This window comes from Salmo trutta, chromosome 21, assembly GCF_901001165.1.
Source record: "Salmo trutta chromosome 21, fSalTru1.1, whole genome shotgun sequence".
Lineage (NCBI taxonomy): Eukaryota > Metazoa > Chordata > Actinopteri > Salmoniformes > Salmonidae > Salmo > Salmo trutta.
The window spans coordinates 23,458,627-23,478,289 of record NC_042977.1 but is presented as its reverse complement, the minus strand read 5'-3'; the positions used below and the strand labels follow the sequence as shown (position 1 = coordinate 23,478,289).

Below are 19,663 nucleotides of genomic sequence, written 5' to 3'. Positions count from 1 at the left end.
TGGTTGAGGGACAGCTATTGGGGAACTGTGGGGGGGTTCTCGGAGGGTTCGGGTTCACGTTTGTTGGCCTGGTGGTAGATCGGTCAACATGATCTTGAGCAGGGCATTGACCCCGGATGCTTCTGTGTGTAGCTCCGAATGGGAATCTGTTGGATGACTGGTATGATGTAGTTGTTGAGCAGCTTCACTGCAAGTATATTGTACGTTTAGAATATTCAATAAATAAATGTCAAAAATAAAATGTAACATTTCATTTAAGCTTTTTACTATCAGTTTTTATAACTTATTTTTGTTTCATAGTATACTTTATTTTTTATTTTGTTTAGACACATTTCTCAATTTGCAGTACGTTGCCAATCGGTTGTGTAGCCAGAACATATTTGCCATTCCTTTTGCCCCATCCCTCTCAACCATAGCATTTTTCAGTTCCTCATCAATCCACGGGGATTAAACAGTTTTTAGAGTAATTTAATAAGCAATTTCATTAATGTGTCAAGTGCAGCGTCTGGTTGCTCCTCATTACACACCACAGACCAACAAATATTATTTACATCAACATAGGAATCACTACAAAACTTCTTGTATGACCTCATACACTATATTAGGCCCAGCCTTTGGAACTTTGGTTTTCCGAGATATGGCTACTATATTGTGATCACAACATCTGATGGATTTGGATACTGCTTTAAAGTAAATTTCTGCAGCATCAGTAAAGACGTGATCAATAAATGTTGATGATTTCATGCCTGTGCTGTTTGTAACTACCCTGTGTGGCAAAGAAGGGGGTCGAGTGATAAATGGCAGATATGTGAGGGCAGAACTAATAAACGGGCTCTGCCCGATCACTAAAATGGCCACCCCGATCAGAACTACAGATCACAAAATGGCCGACTGCCAAAACTACAATTCCCAGAAGCAAGGGGAACCCTCAGAAGGTGGAGCCGACCCACAGATAAAAGGTCAAGAAAAACCAGGAAGAGAGAGAGAGGGCGGGAAGGATCTATGAACCATAGAGAGAGAGAGAGACATTCTACATTGGCTGGATTTACCGTGTACGAGCTGGACTGTTTTGGACTTACCTGTTGGCGTTTAGACCTGGACCTACCGAGAACCAGATTTGTGTACCGAACCCTGCTATCCTTGACCTTACCTGTGGCCTGGGTGGACCAGGACAGAGAAACAAACATACAGGTACTGTCATGTTCGAAAGAACTTTAATTCTGGGCTGACTTTGGTGACAGTTTCTCACTTAATTTGTGACAAACGCTCCTAGCTTTGAAGAGGTTTGCCACACGTGGTGGAGAATGTGGGCACTGGATTAACCATACCGCTGGTTAGGTAGAAAAAATAAAAAAATAAATTAAAAAAAAGTTTAGTTAGCACTCCAAAGGGGAGTCAGGTTTATTTTTATTTTTTTTGTGGCTTTGTTTGGTTAGGACAGTTTTTTCAGGAAAATTAGTATGGAGGGAGCCATACAGGCCCTGTTACAAGCGGTGGCCGCCCAACAAGAGGCAACTAGAGCTCAACAAATAGCTCATCAGGATGCAATGCGAATGTATCAGGACACGTTACAGGTCCAGCACCACACCAACCAGCTGCTCAGAGAAGAGCAAGAGAGAAACACCCGGGAGTTAAGAGAAGGCCTAAAGGGGCTAGCGGACCAAATTGGGGCTCAGTTACCAGCTGCAAATACCCAAAGGTGGGCCAATAATTTTCTTCAAAAAATGACAGCGCATGATGATGTGGAAGCATATCTTACCACCTTCGAAAGGACGGCAGAGAGGGAGAAGTGGCTGAAAGAAGAATGGGCAGGGCTTCTGGCACCATACCTGGCAGGGGATGCTCAAAAAGCATATTTCGACCTGGAGTTGAAGGATGCACAGGATTACGATAAACTCAAGGGAGAGATTCTGACTAGACTGGGAGTGACCGATACCGTGAGGGCACACCGCTTCCACCAGTGGTCCTACAGACCGGGACAACCCCCCCGAACACAGATGTTCGACTTGATTCACCTGGCACGGAAATGGTTGCGACCGGAGACCCGTTCGTCCGCCGAGGTCGTCGAGACCATCGTACTCAACCAGTTTCAGCGAGGTCTACCCCAAGAAGTGCGACGATGGGTTGGCCAGAACGAGGTACTTTCCGCCGACCATCTCGTGGGCCTGGTTGAACGGTATTGTACGGCAGGAACAGCTGAGCAGGCGCAGGAGGAAAGATTTCCATTCCCCAGGCCTGGGCGAACCAGCGGACAGGGTAAGACTGTGCCAACAGGGGGAGGGGGAGGAGAGCAGCGTGGGGCCATGAGGAAAGAATCAGAATCGGGCCGAGACACTAAGGGAAAAACCGGAAACCGGGACTGGGGGTCGAGGAGGTCTCCCCCCCGGAACCCTATTACCTGTTACAATTGTAATCGACCGGGACATATTGCAGCCTACTGCCCTATTAAAGAAGAGCCAATGCAATGTAACCTCGGTGAAAAAGAAGATGAGATATGGTATGCATGTCCCGTGGTAACCACTGTACTTGAAAGATCAAGAAACAAACATATGTGCAGGGTGAAGGTTGAAGGGAAGGAGGTTGAAGCACTACTGGATTCCGGCAGTATGCTAACCCTGGTCGTTGCAAACCTAGTGCCGACGCATAAACTGGATACAAGTCAGGATATCAGTGTTACGTGCATTCATGGGGATACCCGTCTGTACCCCACAGCATTAGTGAGCATACAAACAGAGGACGGTCTGCTGGATTATGAGGTCGGCGTGGTCCCAAAGATGCCATATGATGTAATATTGGATAGATACTTTCCTAACTTTGCAAAGTTAGGTAAAAAGAACGGCATATTTGAGAAGCCAACAACCCTGACCAAGCAGGAAGAAGCATGGGGCCTTCAACCAAGGTCAAGAAAAGAGGTCTCCCAGGGGCCAACCTCACAGGTACTAGTAGGGGAGGATGAGGATGAAGTGGCAAACCTCGTTGATAATGAACAGCCCAGTACTAGTGGGGCTGGGGTCGATCTGAATCCAGAGGACGACTATCTAGAACCAGCAGACCTGGCAGGGTCCATGACTAATTTCGGGACGGCCCAACACCAGGATCCAACCCTGCAGCAAGCCAGAGCAGACGTGCAGGTCATAGATGGTACTCCCATAAATGATAGGATGATGCCTAATAGTTTTCCCCACTTCATCATGAAAAATGGTTTGGTGTACAGAGTCTCAAAAATAGGGGTTGATGTGGTGGAACAGTTGTTGGTCCCCACCCGGTACAGAAAGACAGTACTGGATCTAGCTCATGGGCACATTCTGGGTGGACACCTTGGTATCGATAAAACCCGAGACCGGATTGTAAGGAGGTTTTACTGGCCAGGAATTCAGGCTGAAGTGGCTCGGCATTGTGGAGAGTGCCCGGAGTGCCAGGTAACAGCTCCCCGACCAGCGTTTAGAAGCCCGTTAGTGCCACTCCCCATAATCGAAACGCCATTTGAGAGGATAGCGATGGACATAGTGGGCCCACTACCCAAATCTGCCAGAGGGCACCAATACATTCTGGTCATTCTAGATTATGCCACTCGCTACCCAGAAGCCATTCCCCTTCGGACAATGGCTTCCAAAAATATCGCCAAGGAACTAGTGCTATTGTTCACTAGGGTTGGGGTCCCAAAGGAGATCCTTACTGACCAGGGGACCCCCTTTATGTCCCGCCTTATGGCAGACCTTTGTAAATTGTGGCAGGTGAAACAGTTGAGGACATCGGTTTACCATCCACAGACGGACGGGCTGGTTGAGAGATTCAACCGGACCCTGAAGTCAATGCTCAGGAAGGTAATCGACAAGGATGGGAAAAACTGGGATTGCATGTTGCCATATGATGTTTGCCATTAGAGAGGTTCCTCAAGCCTCGCTGGGGTTTTCTCCCTTCGAGCTGGTATATGGGAGGCACCCCTGGGGAATCTTAGACATTGCCCGGGAAACCTGGGAACACCAATCCACCCCGTATACTAGTGTCATAGAGCACGTCACGGCAATGCAAAACAGGATAGCCACAGTCATGCCCATCGTCAGAGAGCACATGAGACAAGCACAAGAGCACCAGCGGCACACTTATAACCGGCAGGCTACCCTGAGGGAATTTCAACCGGGAGATAAGGTGTTAGTGCTGATCCCCACGGTAGAGTGCAAACTACTAGCCACATGGAAAGGACCATATGAAGTACTGGAGAGAATAGGAGAAGTTAATTATCGGATCCGACAGCCAGGTCGACGGCCCCAGGAACAGATCTATCACATAAACCTGTTAAAAGCATGGAGAGAGAGAGAAACACTAATGGTCACGTACCCCACACACACTCAGGAGACAGCTGAAGTAAATATTTCACCTACTTTGTCCCCAGCACAAGTACAGGAAGTAAAGACCCTGATCCAGAAAAACAGAGATGTGTTTTCAGAAGTACCCGGCCGAACTGAGGTTACAGCTCATGATATCGTTTCCCTACCAGGGAGAAAAGTGAGCATGAGGCCATATCGGGTACCCGAGGCTCGACAGGCAGCGATTAGAGCAGAGACGGAGAAAATGTTGACAGCTGGAGTGATCGAAGAGTCACATAGTGAGTGGTCTAGCCCAATTGTGATGGTCTCCAAGCCCGATGGGTCTTTGCGGTTCTGTAACGACTTTCGGAAGGTAAATGAAATCTCCAAGTTTGATGCCTACCCCATGCCCAGAGTAGACGAACTACTGGAGAAAATTGGTAAAGCTCGGTACATTACGACCCTGGACCTGACAAAAGGGTACTGGCAAATTCCTCTGACCCCCAGGGCCAAAGAAAAGACAGCATTTGCAACCCCTGACGGTTTGTTTCAATACACCGTCATGCCATTCGGCCTACACGGGGCCCCAGCCACCTTTCAACGGCTCATGGACAAGGTCCTAAAACCGCACCAAGCATACGCCGCAGCTTATTTAGATGACGTGGGGATCTACAGCCCAGATTGGGAATCCCACTTACCCCGGGTACAGGCGGTGTTAGACGCCCTTAGAAAGGCAGGGCTCACGGCGAACCCTGCCAAGTGTTATGTGGGGTTAGAGGAAACGGAGTATCTGGGATACACCGTGGGAAGAGGATTAATCAAACCCCAACGTAAGAAGGTGGAGGCAATTAGAGAATGGCCAAAACCAGTAAATAAGAAGCAGGTTCGAGCCTTCCTAGGGCTGACCGGGTACTACCGGAAGTTCATCCCAAGTTATGCCACAGTGGCCGCCCCACTCACCGACATGACTAGAGCCAGAGGGCCAAACATGGTCAAGTGGGATGAAAGGGCCACCAAAGCATTTAGGACATTACAGGAGGCCCTCTGCTGTAATCCAGTGCTGGTGGTACCAGACTTTGAGAGAGAGTTTGTGGTTCAGACGGATGCTTCAGAGGTCGGCTTGGGAGCAGTGCTGTCCCAAGAGGTAGAAGGGGTGGAACACCCCATCCTGTTTTTAAGCAGGAAGCTGGAACCACGGGAAACCAACTACTCAGTTGTTGAGAAAGAGGCGCTGGCAGTAAAGTGGGCTCTGGAAAGCCTGAAATACTACCTGCTGGGGCGCCACTTCACCCTCATCAGTGACACTCACCTGGATGCATAGGGCTAAAGAGAAGAACGCTCGGGTGATGCGGTGGTTTTTGAGTCTCCAACCGTTTCACTTTGACTTGAAACACAGAGCAGGAAAGGAAATGGGAAATGTGGATGGGTTATCCCGCATGCACGCATATTTTGCTGCGGTAGCCCGACCTAGGGGGTCGGATCTAGGGGGGGAGATGTGTGGCAAAGAAGGGGGTCGAGTGATAAATGGCAGATATGTGAGGGCAGAACTAATAAACGGGCTCTGCCCGATCACTAAAATGGCCACCCCGATCAGAACTACAGATCACAAAATGGCCGACTGCCAAAACTACAATTCCCAGAAGCAAGGGGAACCCTCAGAAGGTGGAGCCGACCCACAGATAAAAGGTCAATAAAAACCAGGAAGAGAGAGAGAGGGTGGGAAGGATCTATGAACCATAGAGAGAGAGAGAGACATTCTACATTGGCTGGATTTACCGTGTACGAGCTGGACTGTTTTGGACTTACCTGTTGGCGTTTAGACCTGGACCTACCGAGAACCAGATTTGTGTACCGAATCCTGCTATCCTTGACCTTACCTGTGGCCTGGGTGGACCAGGACAGAGAAACAAACATACAGGTACTGTCATGTTCGAAAGAACTTTAATTCTGGGCTGACTTTGTTGACAGTTTCTCACTTAATTTGTGACAAACGCTCCTAGCTTTGAAGAGGTTTGCCACACCTGGTAGGTTGACTGATAACCTAAAGCAGGTTGCAGTTTGGTTACAGTTTGATGAAAGCCAGTCAATATTTACATCACCCAGAAAATACACCCCTGTTGATATCACATACATTATCAAGCATTTCACACAATATCCAGATACTGACTGTTAGCACTTGGTGGTCTATAGCAGCTTCCCACAAAAATAGGTGAACCTGTAGCCATATTACTTCAGTGTTTAACATGGGATCCTCTACATTTTACAGGAATGTGGTTATGAAAATAAACAGCAACACCTCCACCATTGGCATTTCTGTAGATATTATTACCATGTATTGCTACCACTGTATAAAAGGTATTATCTAAGTGAGTTTCACAGATTTTCAGAATATGAATGTCAACTGTTACCTTCTTAAAGCTACAGTGAGGGAAATAAGTATTTGATCCTCTGCTGATTATGTACGTTTGCCCACTGACAAAGAAATGATCCGTCTATAATTTTAATGGTCGGTTTATTTGAACAGTGAGAGACAGAATAACAACAACAAAAATCCAGAAAAACACATGTCAAAAATGTTATAAAATGATTTGCATTTTAATGAGGGAAATAAATATTTGACCCCCTCTCAATCAGAAAGATTTCTGGCTCCCAGGTGTCTTTTATACAGGTAATGAGCTGAGATTAGGAGCACACTCTTAAAGGGAGTGCTCCTAATCTCAGCTTGTTACCTGTATAAAAGACACCTGTCCACAGAAGCAATCAATCAGATTCCAAACTCTCCACCATGGCCAAGACCAAAGAGCTCTCCAAGGATGTCAGGGACAAGATTGTAGACCTACACAAGGCTGGAATGGGCTACAAGACCATCGCCAAGTAGCTTGGTGAGAAGGTGACAACAGTTGGTGTGATTATTCGCAAATGGAAGAAACACAAAACTGTCAATCTCCCTCGGCCTGGGGCTCCATGCAAGATCTCACCTCGTGGAGTTGCAATGATCATGAGAACGGTGAGGAATCAGCCCAGAACTACACGGGAGGATCTTGTCAATGATCTCAAGGCAGCTGGGACCATAGTCACCAAGAAAACAATTGGTAACACACTACACCGTGAAGGACTGAAATCCTGCAGCGCCCGCAAGGTCCCCCTGCTCAAGAAAGCACATTTACATGCCCGTCTGAAGTTTGCCAATGAACATCTGAATGATTCAGAGGACAACTGGGTGAAAGTGTTGTAATCAGATGAGACCAAAATGGAGCTCTTTGGCATCAACTCAAGTCGCCGTGTTTGGAGGAGGAGGAATGCTGCCTATGACCCCAAGAACACCATCCCCACCGTCAAACATGGAGGTGGAAACATTATCCTTTGGGGGTGTTTGTCAAATCTTGGGTGAGAACCTCCTTCCCTCAGCCAGGGCATTGAAAATGGGTCGTGGATGGGTATTCCAGCATGACAATGACCCAAAACACAAGCCCAAGGCAACAAAGGAGTGGCTCAAGAAGAAGCACATTAAGGTCCTGGAGTGGCCTAGCCAGTCTCCAGACCTTAATCCCATAGAAAATCTGTGGAGTGAACTGATGGTTCGAGTTGCCAAACGTCAGCCTCGAAGCCTTAATGACTTGGAGAAGATCTGCAAAGAGGAGTGGGACAAAATCCCTCCTGAGATGTGTGCAAACCTGGTGGCCAACTACAAGAAACGTCTGACCTCTGATTGCCAACAAGGGTTTTGCCACCAAGTACTAAGTCGTGTTTTGCAGAGGGGTCAAATACTTATTTCCCTCATTAAAATGCAAATCATTTTATAACATTTTTGACATGCGTTTTTATGGATTATTTTGTTGTTAATCTCTCTCTCACTGTTCAAATAAACCTACCATTAAAATTATAGACTGATAATTTCTTTGTCAGTGGGCAAACATACAAAATCAGCAGGGGATCAAATACTTTTTTCCCCTCACTGTACATGTTAACGTGGGCTATTTTCAACACGTTTCTGGGATGCTTGATTGTTTTCATTGCTTTACTGGGAAGCTTAGCGGAAGTAGACATGCTCATGTTATTTATGTTAGTGCAGAGTGAGCTGCACACAGTAGGCTTCCTACTAGGGCACACCGCCTCAGTGCTAACAGTATAACTCTGGTTCACATGATTACTGCATAAAATAGCTGTAGGATCAGCAGAGGCATTCGGGGCAGTTAGATGGATATCAATTTGATGACTTACATTGAGTCTTCCAATGCCCCTGGGATAATGTACATTTGCTGAAGCATTATGATAACTCAGCAACAATAGTAGTGTAACGATGCACACAGAGTCGGGAAGCATGTTCAGGGAGTGAATACATTTTATAAATAAACAAACAAAACAAGAACCACAAACAGCGCACCAACATGACACAGAAACAATGACGACTAGGGGAGAAACCAAAGGGAGTGACATATATAAGACAGGTAATCAAGGAGGTGATGAAGTCCATGTGAGTGTCATTATGTGCCTAACGCTGGTGACAGCTGTGCGCCCTAACGAGCAGCCTGGTGACCTAGAGGCCGGAGAGGGAGCACACGTGACAGGCAGGGATTAACTGAGCTGGGTTTGGGTCATTGATAAGTCATTGTCTCAACGCAGCCTTATAATGCTGTGAAAGGATCCAGGAACACAAATGATTTGGGTGGATCCCATCCTCCTTATAATGAGCTTTGTTTCCAGAAGGTATCAACATTTTCAAATGTTATACCCACAGAGCTGCAATAGTCAAGTAGCCAGTTACGGAGGGCTAAAAGTCTGCTGTAACGTTCAATGGCACGATTTAGGGAGCATACAGGGCCAGATATTATGGGGTGTTTGTTGGTGTTCTTTAAAATCCTTCTTCATCTGTTCTGAGCTGCCCTTCATAATGTAATTGAATCCCACATGAACTATGATAGACTAAATTTCCTTATGCAGGTTTAAAATGTTTGGGAGCAGCTTATTGATGTCCTGTTTTTGCTTGGGTTATTCCTATTGCTATACATCAGAACCATTTGAAAAGACAACATGCTCAAGATGAGTTTTTCCCCCTTCCATCCTTTGTGTAATCTTTTCAGTATGGCTACCCCATTTACAGTGCATGTGTGAGGTAAGTGGCTACATGTGTGGAGGATAGCAGGCTGTCTGATGAGGAAGGGAGCAGAGCATGAGTAGTAGAGGAAGGAGAGGGAAGGTGGAGGGGAACCGAAGGAACTTTTAACTCTTAGAGCATGGCACAATTCATTACACCGATTGACGTTAAACACAGAGTCAAGCATTCCATGCGGTCATTAAAAACACGCTGGCCACCAGGCAGCACAACATTGACCTCAAATGGGTTTACATCACCACAATATCATCTTGCATTACTACAACCACAGGAGCAAAACACACTGTAATGTCCAGTAACACAGAAAAAGAATAACCATAAACTACTTTCATTACACCTGGCAATGGCCTCGCTTAAAATACACAAGACCTCCCAAATAGTTTGTTAAACCTGTTGAGGAAAGAGTTTCCGCTAGCGGAACGCCTAGCCAATATCCAATGGAACAGCGTGGCGTGAAATACAAAACCTCAAAAATCCAATAATTTCAATTTCTCAAACATACGACTATTTTACACCATTTTAAAGATACACTTCTCCTTAATCCAACCACATTGTCCGATTTCAAAAAGGCTTTACAGCGAAAGCAAAACATTAGATTATGTTAGGAGAGTACATAGACCAAAATAACCACACAGCCATTTTCCAAGCTAGGACATGTGTCAATAAAACCCAAAACACAGCTAAATGAAGCACTAACCTTTGACGATCTTCATCAGATGACACTCCTAGGACATTATGTTACACAATACATGCATGTTTTGTTCAATCAAGTTCATATTTATATCCAAAAACAGCATTTTACATTGGCGCGTGATGTTCAGAAAATGTATTCCCACCAAAAACTTCCGGTGAATTTACAAAAATACTCATCAAACGTTGACAATACATAATTATTTTAAGAATTATATATACAGAACTCCTTTATGCAACCGCTGTGTCAGATTTTAAAATAGCTTTACGGAGAAAGCACATTTTTCAATATTCTGAGTACATAGCTCGCCATCACGGCGATTCAGACACCCGCCAAGTTCGGGGCAATCTAAACTCAGAATTAGTATTAGAAATATGCTCTTACCTTTGCTGATCTTTGTCAGAATGCACTCTCAGGACTGCTACTTCCAAAGAAATGTTGTTTTTGTTCGAAATAATCCATAGTTATGTCCAAATACCTCCGTTTTGTTCGTGCGTTCAGGTCACTATCCAAAGGCTAACGCGCGAGCGCAATTCGAGACACAAAATGTCAAAATGTTCCATTACCGTCCTTAGAAGCATGTCAAACGCTGTTTAAAATCAATTTTTAGGGTATTTTTAACGTAAAATTGCGATAATATTCCAACCGGACAATAGCGTATTCATTCAAGGACAAAAATAAAAAACAGGGAGCTCGCGGGACCGCGCAAATACAATCCCTTTGTTGCCAGGCAGACCACTCAGTAACTGAGCTCCTATACTCTGCCCAGTGACAGGAGAAGGCTCAAACCACTTTCTGAAGGCTTTAGACAGCCAATGGAAGCCTTAGAAAGTGCAACGTAACCACACAGAAACTGTAGTTTCGAAAGGGACTAGAAAGAACTACAATTCTCAGATCCTCCACTTCCTGGTTGACTTTTTCTCAGGTTTTTGCCTGCCATATGAGTTCTGTTATACTCACAGACAACATTCAAAGAGTTTTAGAAACTTCAGAGTGTTTTCTATCCAAATCTACTAATAATATGCATATTCTCGTTTCTGGGCAAGAGTAGTAACCAGTTTAAATCGGGTACGTTTTTTCATCCGGCCGTGAAAATACTGCCCCCTATCCATATTATGAGGTTTATCATTTTGCTTATAAACAAAAGCCATTATGATATACAGTTGAAGTCAGAAGTTTACATACACCTTAGGCAAATACATTGAAACTCAGTTTCACAATTCTTGACATTTAATCCTAGTAAAAATTCCATGTATTAGGTCAGTTAGGATCACCACTTTATTTTAAGAATGCGAAATGTCAGAATAGTAGAGAGAGATTTATTTCAGCTTTTATTTCTTTCATCACATTCCAAGTGGGTCAGAAGTTTACATACGCTCAATTCGTATTTGGTAGCATTGCCTTTAAATTGATTAACTTGGGTCAAACGTTTTGGGTAGCCTTCCACAAGCTTCCCACAATAAGTTGGGTGAATTTTGGCCCATTCCTCCTGACAGAGCTGGTGTAACTGAGTCAGGTTTGTCGGTCTCCTTGCTCGCACACGCTTTTTCAGTTCTGCCCACAAATTTTCTATAGGATTGAGGTCAGGGCTTTGTGATGACCACTCCAATACCTTAACTTTGTTGTCCTTAAGCCATTTTCCCACAACTTTGGAAGTATGCTTGGGGTCATTGTCCATTTGGAAGACCCATTTGCGACCAACCTTTAACTTCCTGACTGATGTCTTCAGATGTTGCTTCAATATATCCACATACTTTTCCTGCCTCATGATGTCATATATTTTGTGAAGTGCACCAGTCTCTCCTGCAGCAAAGCACCCCCACAACATGATGCTGCCACCCAGTGCTTCACGGTTGGGATGTTCTTCGGCTTGCAAGCCTCCCCCTTTTTCCTCCAAACATAACGATGGTCAGCATGGCCAAACAGCTCTATTTTTGTTCCATTAGACCAGAGGACATTTCTCCAAAAAGTACGATCTTTGTCCTCATGTGCAGTTGCAAACCGTAGTCTGGTTTTTTTATGGCGGTTTTGGAGCAGTGGCTTCTTCCTTGCTGAGCGGCCTTTCAGGTTATGTCGATATAAGACTCATTTTACTGCTGATATAGATACTTTTGTACCTGTTTCCTCCAGCATCTTCTCTTCACAAGGTCCTTTGCTGTTGTTCTGGGATTGATTTGCACTTTCACACCAAAGAACGTTAATCTCAAGGAGACAGAACGCGTCTCCTTCCTGAGTGATATGACGGCTGCGTCCCATGGTGTTAATACTTGCGTACTATTGTTTGAACAGATGAATGTGGTACCTTCAGGCATTTGGAAATTGCTCCCAAGGATGAACCAGACTTGTGGAGGTCTACAATTTTGTTTCTGAGGTCTTTGCTGATTTCTTTTGATTTTCCCATGATGTCAAGCAAAGAGGCACAGAGTTTGAAGGTAGTCCTTGAAATACATCCACAGGTACACCTCCAATTGACTCAAATGATGTCAATTAGCCTATCAGAAACTTCTAAAATCATGACATAATTTTCTGGAACTTTCCAAGCTGTTTAAAGGCACAGTCAACTTAGTATATGTAAACTTCTGACCCACTGGAATTGTGATACAGTGAGTTTCAAGTGAAATAATCTGTCTGTAAACAATTGTTGGAAAAATGACTTGTGTCATGTGTAACAGTGTAGGTTCCGTCCCTCTCTTCGCCCCAACCCGGGCTCGAACCAGGGACCCTTGCACACATCAACAACTGACACCCCACGAAGCATCGTTACCCATCGCGCCACAAAAGCCGCGGCTCTTGCAACGCAAGGGGAAACCCTACTTCAAGTCTCAGAGCGAGTGACGTCACCGACTGAAACGCTATTAGCGCGCACCACCGCTAACTAACTAGCCATTTCACATCGGTTACACTCACCCCCCCTTTGACCTCCTCCTTTTCCGCAGCAACCAATGATCCGGCTCAACAGCATCAATGTAACAGTGTAGGTTCCGTCCCTCTCTTCGCCCCAACCCGGGCTCGAACCAGGGACCCTTGCACACATCAACAACTGACACCCCACGAAGCATCGTTACCCATCGCGCCACAAAAGCCGCGGCTCTTGCAACGCAAGGAGAAACCCTACTTCAAGTCTCAGAGCGAGTGACGTCACCGACTGAAACGCTATTAGCGCGCACCACCGCTAACTAACTAGCCATTTCACATCGGTTACACATGCACAAAGTAGATGTCCTAACCGACTTGCCAAAACAATAGTTTGTTAACAAGACTTTTGTGGAGTGTTTGTAAAATGAGTTTTAATGACTCCAACCTAAGTGTATGTAAACTTCCGACTTCAACTGTACTTCCGGCGTAAATGTTGAATTTTACGTATTTGTGATAAAAAAGACATATGTATATTGAAATAACATCCCAAATAGTGCAAACTTTCTCAAGGACAAGGTCTTCTCTGTCATGTTTGTCTGTGCACCTAATCTCTTGATCTTATGATTCTTGTTTCTGCTATTAGCATTAAGTGCTCCGTTGACGCACTTTCAAGCTGTTCCAAAGTATGAGCTACTTCCCCAGCTGTCTGAACCATATTTAAAACACTTGTCTTAAAGTGCACATGACTGGGGAGTGATTCCAGGCTCTCCCCTTCACAAACGGGTTGTTGTTCCCTTCATGTAGACTGTGTTTCCATTGGATAACACCTACATGACTTACACATCCATGGAACATCCAGGGAAGTTGGCTTAGGCCAAGGACAGGTCTTCCCTCAGCTCAATAGACAGCAGAGTTGTAATACAGTATAAAAGTTATAGGAAATATGCTTACCCAGGTTCTGTCTTTACTCTCAGAAGAATTGCTAGCTAGTTTGACATGATCCAGTAACCCATCTTCATATTGTGCAATTCATCAAATTAATCATTTTCACATTTTCCTTTTTCACTTTTTTGTTGTGGTCTTTTTCTAAAATATCTTACATTCAAGTCACTGCTTGCTAAATCCAGCTTGAAGGAGGCAAGCAATGCATTTACAAGTTAGTTATGTAGTGTATATTTGACATTATCTGAGTGGTGATAATGATGATATATTATTTTCCATTTTAACAAGAGATAAACACCCATTGCTAATGGTACAGTAACTTACATGTAAGTGGTGTCTGGCTCCAGGCAGCGAATGATCATGCTGACGGAGGAGGTCAGGAGGTCAGGGATATCCCCAAGCATCACACACGGAGACTTGGCCCCAGACAGGATATCATCCACAAAGCTCAACATTGTCTCTGTATGGGAGGAAAACCCATTCATCAAATAATCACTGACATCATCAAGAGAGGAAATGTCCACCAACAAACATCACAAATATTAATTCATTGCAACAGCTACCATATTTGAGTAGACTTTCAAATAAACAGCCAGAAATGGAAATGCTTTAACCCACATTAATCAATTATTCTAAGCCATATGCTAATATCTAAGGCTTTTACATTCAGTTTGGGGCACATTAGGAACATGTACAGTATGTGTACCTTCAGCCGCCAACATAAGGTCTTCACAGATCTTAGCTCAAATAATATGCCATGCTTGTTCTAATTAAGGAGAGGCAAGAAAGGTGTTTTCCCAGCTGGGTTGCATGCATCAAAAGGCATTTGCTATGGGACTATGCAGTTTAGCTCACTGGGAAAGACATTCTCTGAAGTGGTCACTCTGTATGTCCCTTCTGAATCCTGCTCAACCCGTATGGGTCACAAACTGGTAAAAACATTGGGTTAGGTGCCAGAGAAAACGTCACTGAGAGAAAAAAAAGACTGTACCAGCTGTCACTGAGAAATATTTATCTTGCACATAGGAACGTGGGTTTAAACACAAAAATATTCAAATTAAAAGTGACATTGTGAAAGATTTAAGTTCACCATACTGGGACTTATTGCTTGATTGATAATTTCCCATGCCTTCTCACACTCCTCTCTTGTTTAGATGGTCCATGTGGTGAATCCAGACGTAATTGGGGACCCGATGTGAAAAACTCAGCCATCTTCAGCACCTGTCCGACCAGTTAACAATTGGAGTGAAATATATTGGCTAGAGGGACCAAGTCTGCAAAACTGACTGTAAAACCTCAGAAGGTGAGTCATCCCATAATTCACTTCAAACTTTTTGGCACAGTGATTTCTCCCAGCAATCAAAGAATGCTAATGTAAACAACCACAGCTGAATGACAAGCACTTAACGTTTGTCCTTAAAGGAAAAGCTGTCTCAAACATCATGGTTCTTTAAACGAGTCAATTTTAAAAGTAGTATTGGCAAGATACAGTACTATAACGCACAATGTACTGCAGGAGTGTATTATATTTATATATATATAATCTACAGTACCAGTCAAAGTTTGGACACACCTACTCATTCCAGGGTTTTTCTTTATTTTTACTATTTTCTACATTGTAAAATTATAGTGAAGACATCAAAACTATGAAATAACACAAATGCAATCATGTAGTAACCAAAAAAAGTGTTAAACAAATAAAATATTTTATATTTAAGATTCTTCAAAGTAGCCACTCTTGGCATTCTCTCAACCAGCTTCATGATGTAGTCACCTGGAATGCATTTCATTTTACTGGTGTGCCTTGTTAAAAGTTCATTTGTGACTCACGACCTGAATTCGGTCTTATGTAGCAAAATTTGAAATTGTGTTTTTTACATTATATAAAAGTAGATACTCAGAGCTACAAAATATTTTATCATACATTGCATCTGAGGAGCAACGGGAAAGTAATTCTGCTTTGAAATTTGATGAACTTGTAAACTCACTTTTGAGAAAATGGCCTTTGAATGTTTTGCTATCTAGTGAAGAGCATTTCTTTGTCTACACAGCATTCAGCATTTTTCACACCCTCACCCTAAGCTTTAGCCCCACTCATCACGTTTCGCTCTCGCAGCGCACACTTGACGCTCTGGCTGATGATTTGTTTACCTCTGGATAACATGAAAACAGCCTAACCAGCTCTGCTGGCAACAATTTCATTATGCTTTTTTGCAGACGTTTACAGACACCGACCATATTCAACGGGTGTTGTACACATGTCACGTAACGTTAGCTAACGAGCCAGCCAGCCAACGTTAGCTAGTTAAACAATAAAAAAGTGCCAACAATGCCACAGTTCTGGGAGCTAACCAACCATGTTCAATGTTTGCTAGCTAACATTAGGCTCTAACTAGAACAGCACACGGCTCTGGGAGACGGATAATAACATCAGCAAGGGAGCCAGCCAGCTAACGTTAGCTATCTAGCTAACAGTACACTTTAGCTTAAGACATATAGCTTGCTAGCTATGTAAACAATGTACCTAGCTAAGTAAACAAAGTGTAAGTTCACACAAGTCACATAACGCATTAGCTAACAAGCCAGACAGCTAACGTTAGCTAGTCAAACAACAATGAACAGTGCCAACAATGCCACAGTGCTGGGAGCTAACCAACCATGTTCAATGTCAGCAAGCTAACATTAGGCTCTAACTAGAACAGCAAACGGCTCTGGGAATAATAACATCAGCTAGGCAGCCAGCCAGCTAACATTAGCTTGAAATGAAACCACTTTCTGTCAAAATTAGAAAACTTGTAATATCTGAAAATGTAACGCTAGACTATCTTACCTGTATACATCATCGTGCATGGACGTGTCTCCCTGTCAGGAATGCCATGCCACGGTTGCCCTTAGTTTGAAGATGAAAACCGGAGACAGGTGTTTCCTCCATCTCTTTAACTATCATACTCTAATTCCACTGATTTGTAAATTTGATCTTCCAGAAAGTGGAGAGCCACACTTGCGCAGCTCCACAACACAATACCATTTTTTTAAAGCAGTGTTCGACAGGATTACCAACACAGACTGACAAGCTTCTATGGCAGACCAATCCGAACTCCTCTCTCGGCATGTCCAGCCCACTCATTATCTCAGCCAATCATGGCTAGTGGGAAGGTTGCTAACTTTTTCTGTGGCTTAACCAACAAAGCTCGTGATTTAACAATTGTATTCATATTTACAGATGGAATACCAGTTTGTTATGAAGGCACATGAAAGTTCACATGTTCAAGAAGGCATTTCTGCCAAAAAACGCATTTTGATAAATATATATATTTTTTTACATTAACATGGCGCTCCTGTTAAGTCGTGACATGCGACATACATCTAGTTTCTTGAGTCGGGTCACATTTGTGGAATTTATTTCCTTCTTAATGCGCTTGATCCAATCAGTTGTGTTGTGACAAGGTAGGGGTGGTATAAGAAGATATACCTATTTGGTAAAAGACCAAGTCCATATTATGGCAAGAACAGCTCAAATCAGCAAAGAAAAACGACAGTCCATCATTACTTTAAGACTTAAAGGCCAGTCAATCCAGAAAATTAAGAACTTTGAAAGTTTCTTCAAGTGCAGTCGCAAAAACCATTAAGTGCTATGATGAAACTGGCTCTCATGAGCACTGCTACAGGAAAGGAAGATACATAATTACCTCTGCTGCAGAGAATAATTTCATTAGAGTTCCCAGCCTCAGAAATTGCAGTCCAAATAAATGCTTCAGAGTTCAAGTAACAGACACATCTCAACATCAACTGTTCAGAGGAGACTGCGCGAATCAGGCCTTCATCATCAAATTGCTACAAGGAAAACACTATTAAAGGATACCAATAATAAGAAGAGACTTGCTTTGGCCAAGAAACACATGCAATGGACATTAGACCGGTGGGAATTTGTCCTTTGGTGTGATGAGTCGAAATTAGAGATTTTTGGTTCCAACTGCCATGTCTTTGTAAGTAGGTGAATGGATGATCTCTGCATGTGTGGTTCCCACCGTGAAGCATGGAGGAGGAGCTGTGATGGTGTGGGGGTGCTTTGCTGGAGAACCTGTCTGTGATTTATTTATAATTCAAGGCACACTTAACCAGCATGGCTACCACAGCATTCTGCAGAGAAACGCCATCCCACCTGGTTTGCGCTTAGTGGGACTATCATTTGTTTTCAACAGGACTATGACCCAACACACCTCCAGGCTGTGTAAGTGCTATTTGACCAAGAAGGAGAGTGCTGCATCAGATGATCTGGCCTCCACAAACACCTGACCTCAACCCAATTGAGATGGTTTGGGATGAGTTGGACCACAGAGTGAAGGAAAAGCAGCCAACAAATGCTCAGCATATGTGGGAACTCCTTCAAGACTTTTGGAAAAGCATTACAGGTGAAGCTGGTTGAGAGAATGCCAAGCGTGTGCAAAGCTGTCATCAGGTGTCGTCAGGTGGATACTTTGAAAAATCTAAAATATATGTTGATTTGTTTGACACTTTTTTGGTTACTACATGATTCTTTCTGTGTTATTTCATAGTTTTGATGTCTTCATTATTATTGTACAATGTTGAAAAAAGTAAAAATAAAGAAAAACCCTTGAATGAGTAGGTGTGTCCAAACTTTTGACTGGGGTTCGAAAAGGGGTTCTAAGGTATACAACCCTGAAAAAACTGTCTTTCAACACTCAAATTGAGCGCATGAAACACATTTCAAATTATCACTCTTTCGGAGAAGTAGGCTAACCGTTCCAGACACAAGATCATCTCACTGCGCACTGACAACTTTTTTAATTTCAATTGTGTTATATTTCATTATATTCTTACAATAAAATAGATTTGACTTTACTGTGATAAGGGCACAGCAATATAAGAGTGCCTTGTATTCTATGACAAACAAAGATATGCCACTGCATAACCATAATCAAGGTAAAATAGGCTACATTAAACTCAGAATAGTCTATGCTATTCTATTCTTTCGAAAATACAGTTTTTCGTTTCCTAATGTTTCTTAATACCTGCCTAAACACAAAACATGGATTTATTAGACTGTTTAAAATGTACAAAAGGCGTCATTGGCTGCTTCTTGTATAGGCCTACTTTATGTCCTGGTGGAGTGATCTACTAAATAGGCACCACATCTGGCCAACTAGCCTATTTTCTCCTTGTCGATTTCATGTCCTTCTCAATTGGCCGACGAGACAATAAAGGCAATATTGTTCTATTTCTTAGTAATGCCAAAGTAGTTATTAGTATTTTCTTAGCAATGACAAAGCTCTGAAGACAGGCGATGGACAGTTTATTCTCTGATTTGTTATAATCACGGATGGAAATGCATTTTAGTAATGTTTCATGTCTGTTTAAAAAATATATATTTCATTTTTTGGAACATATTATCAATTATATTATCAATTAATTGAGGAACTCAAAAACAAAAGAAAAATAACTTTTTTCATTGAGCAGTACAAGGGGGCTGATGGGCAGTCAAGAGGGTTGTTGAGTTACGGACTGGACCAATCATCGACAACGGTGCATGACCTGTCTTATTTAATTCAGCGGCAGGTTAATTCTCAGATTTGTTGAAATTGGAATTTAAGACATGTTTTTATGTATTTTAAAAATGAATTCATTTTGTTTTTGGTAGGCTAGGCTACTCTATTATTAAATTAAATAATGGTACATTGAAAAGGGGGACCCTCAAGAGGCCCCTGAGCTGTAGGACTGTGTCAGTGTTGAGAT

At 43.2% G+C, this 19,663-nt stretch overlaps 1 protein-coding gene across 7 annotated transcripts in view; it reads right to left on the bottom strand.

Annotated features, from left to right (window-relative positions):
- Positions 1 to 19,663, bottom strand: part of LOC115156990 (astrotactin-1) — a 277,551-nt gene that overhangs the window by 30,714 nt on the left and 227,174 nt on the right. For all 7 annotated transcript variants that reach the window (XM_029704808.1, XM_029704810.1, XM_029704809.1 and 4 more), the window contains one exon: positions 14,234 to 14,369. In XM_029704808.1, coding sequence (XP_029560668.1) covers positions 14,234 to 14,369 — 136 coding nt within the window. The remainder of the gene's footprint in view (positions 1 to 14,233; positions 14,370 to 19,663) is intronic.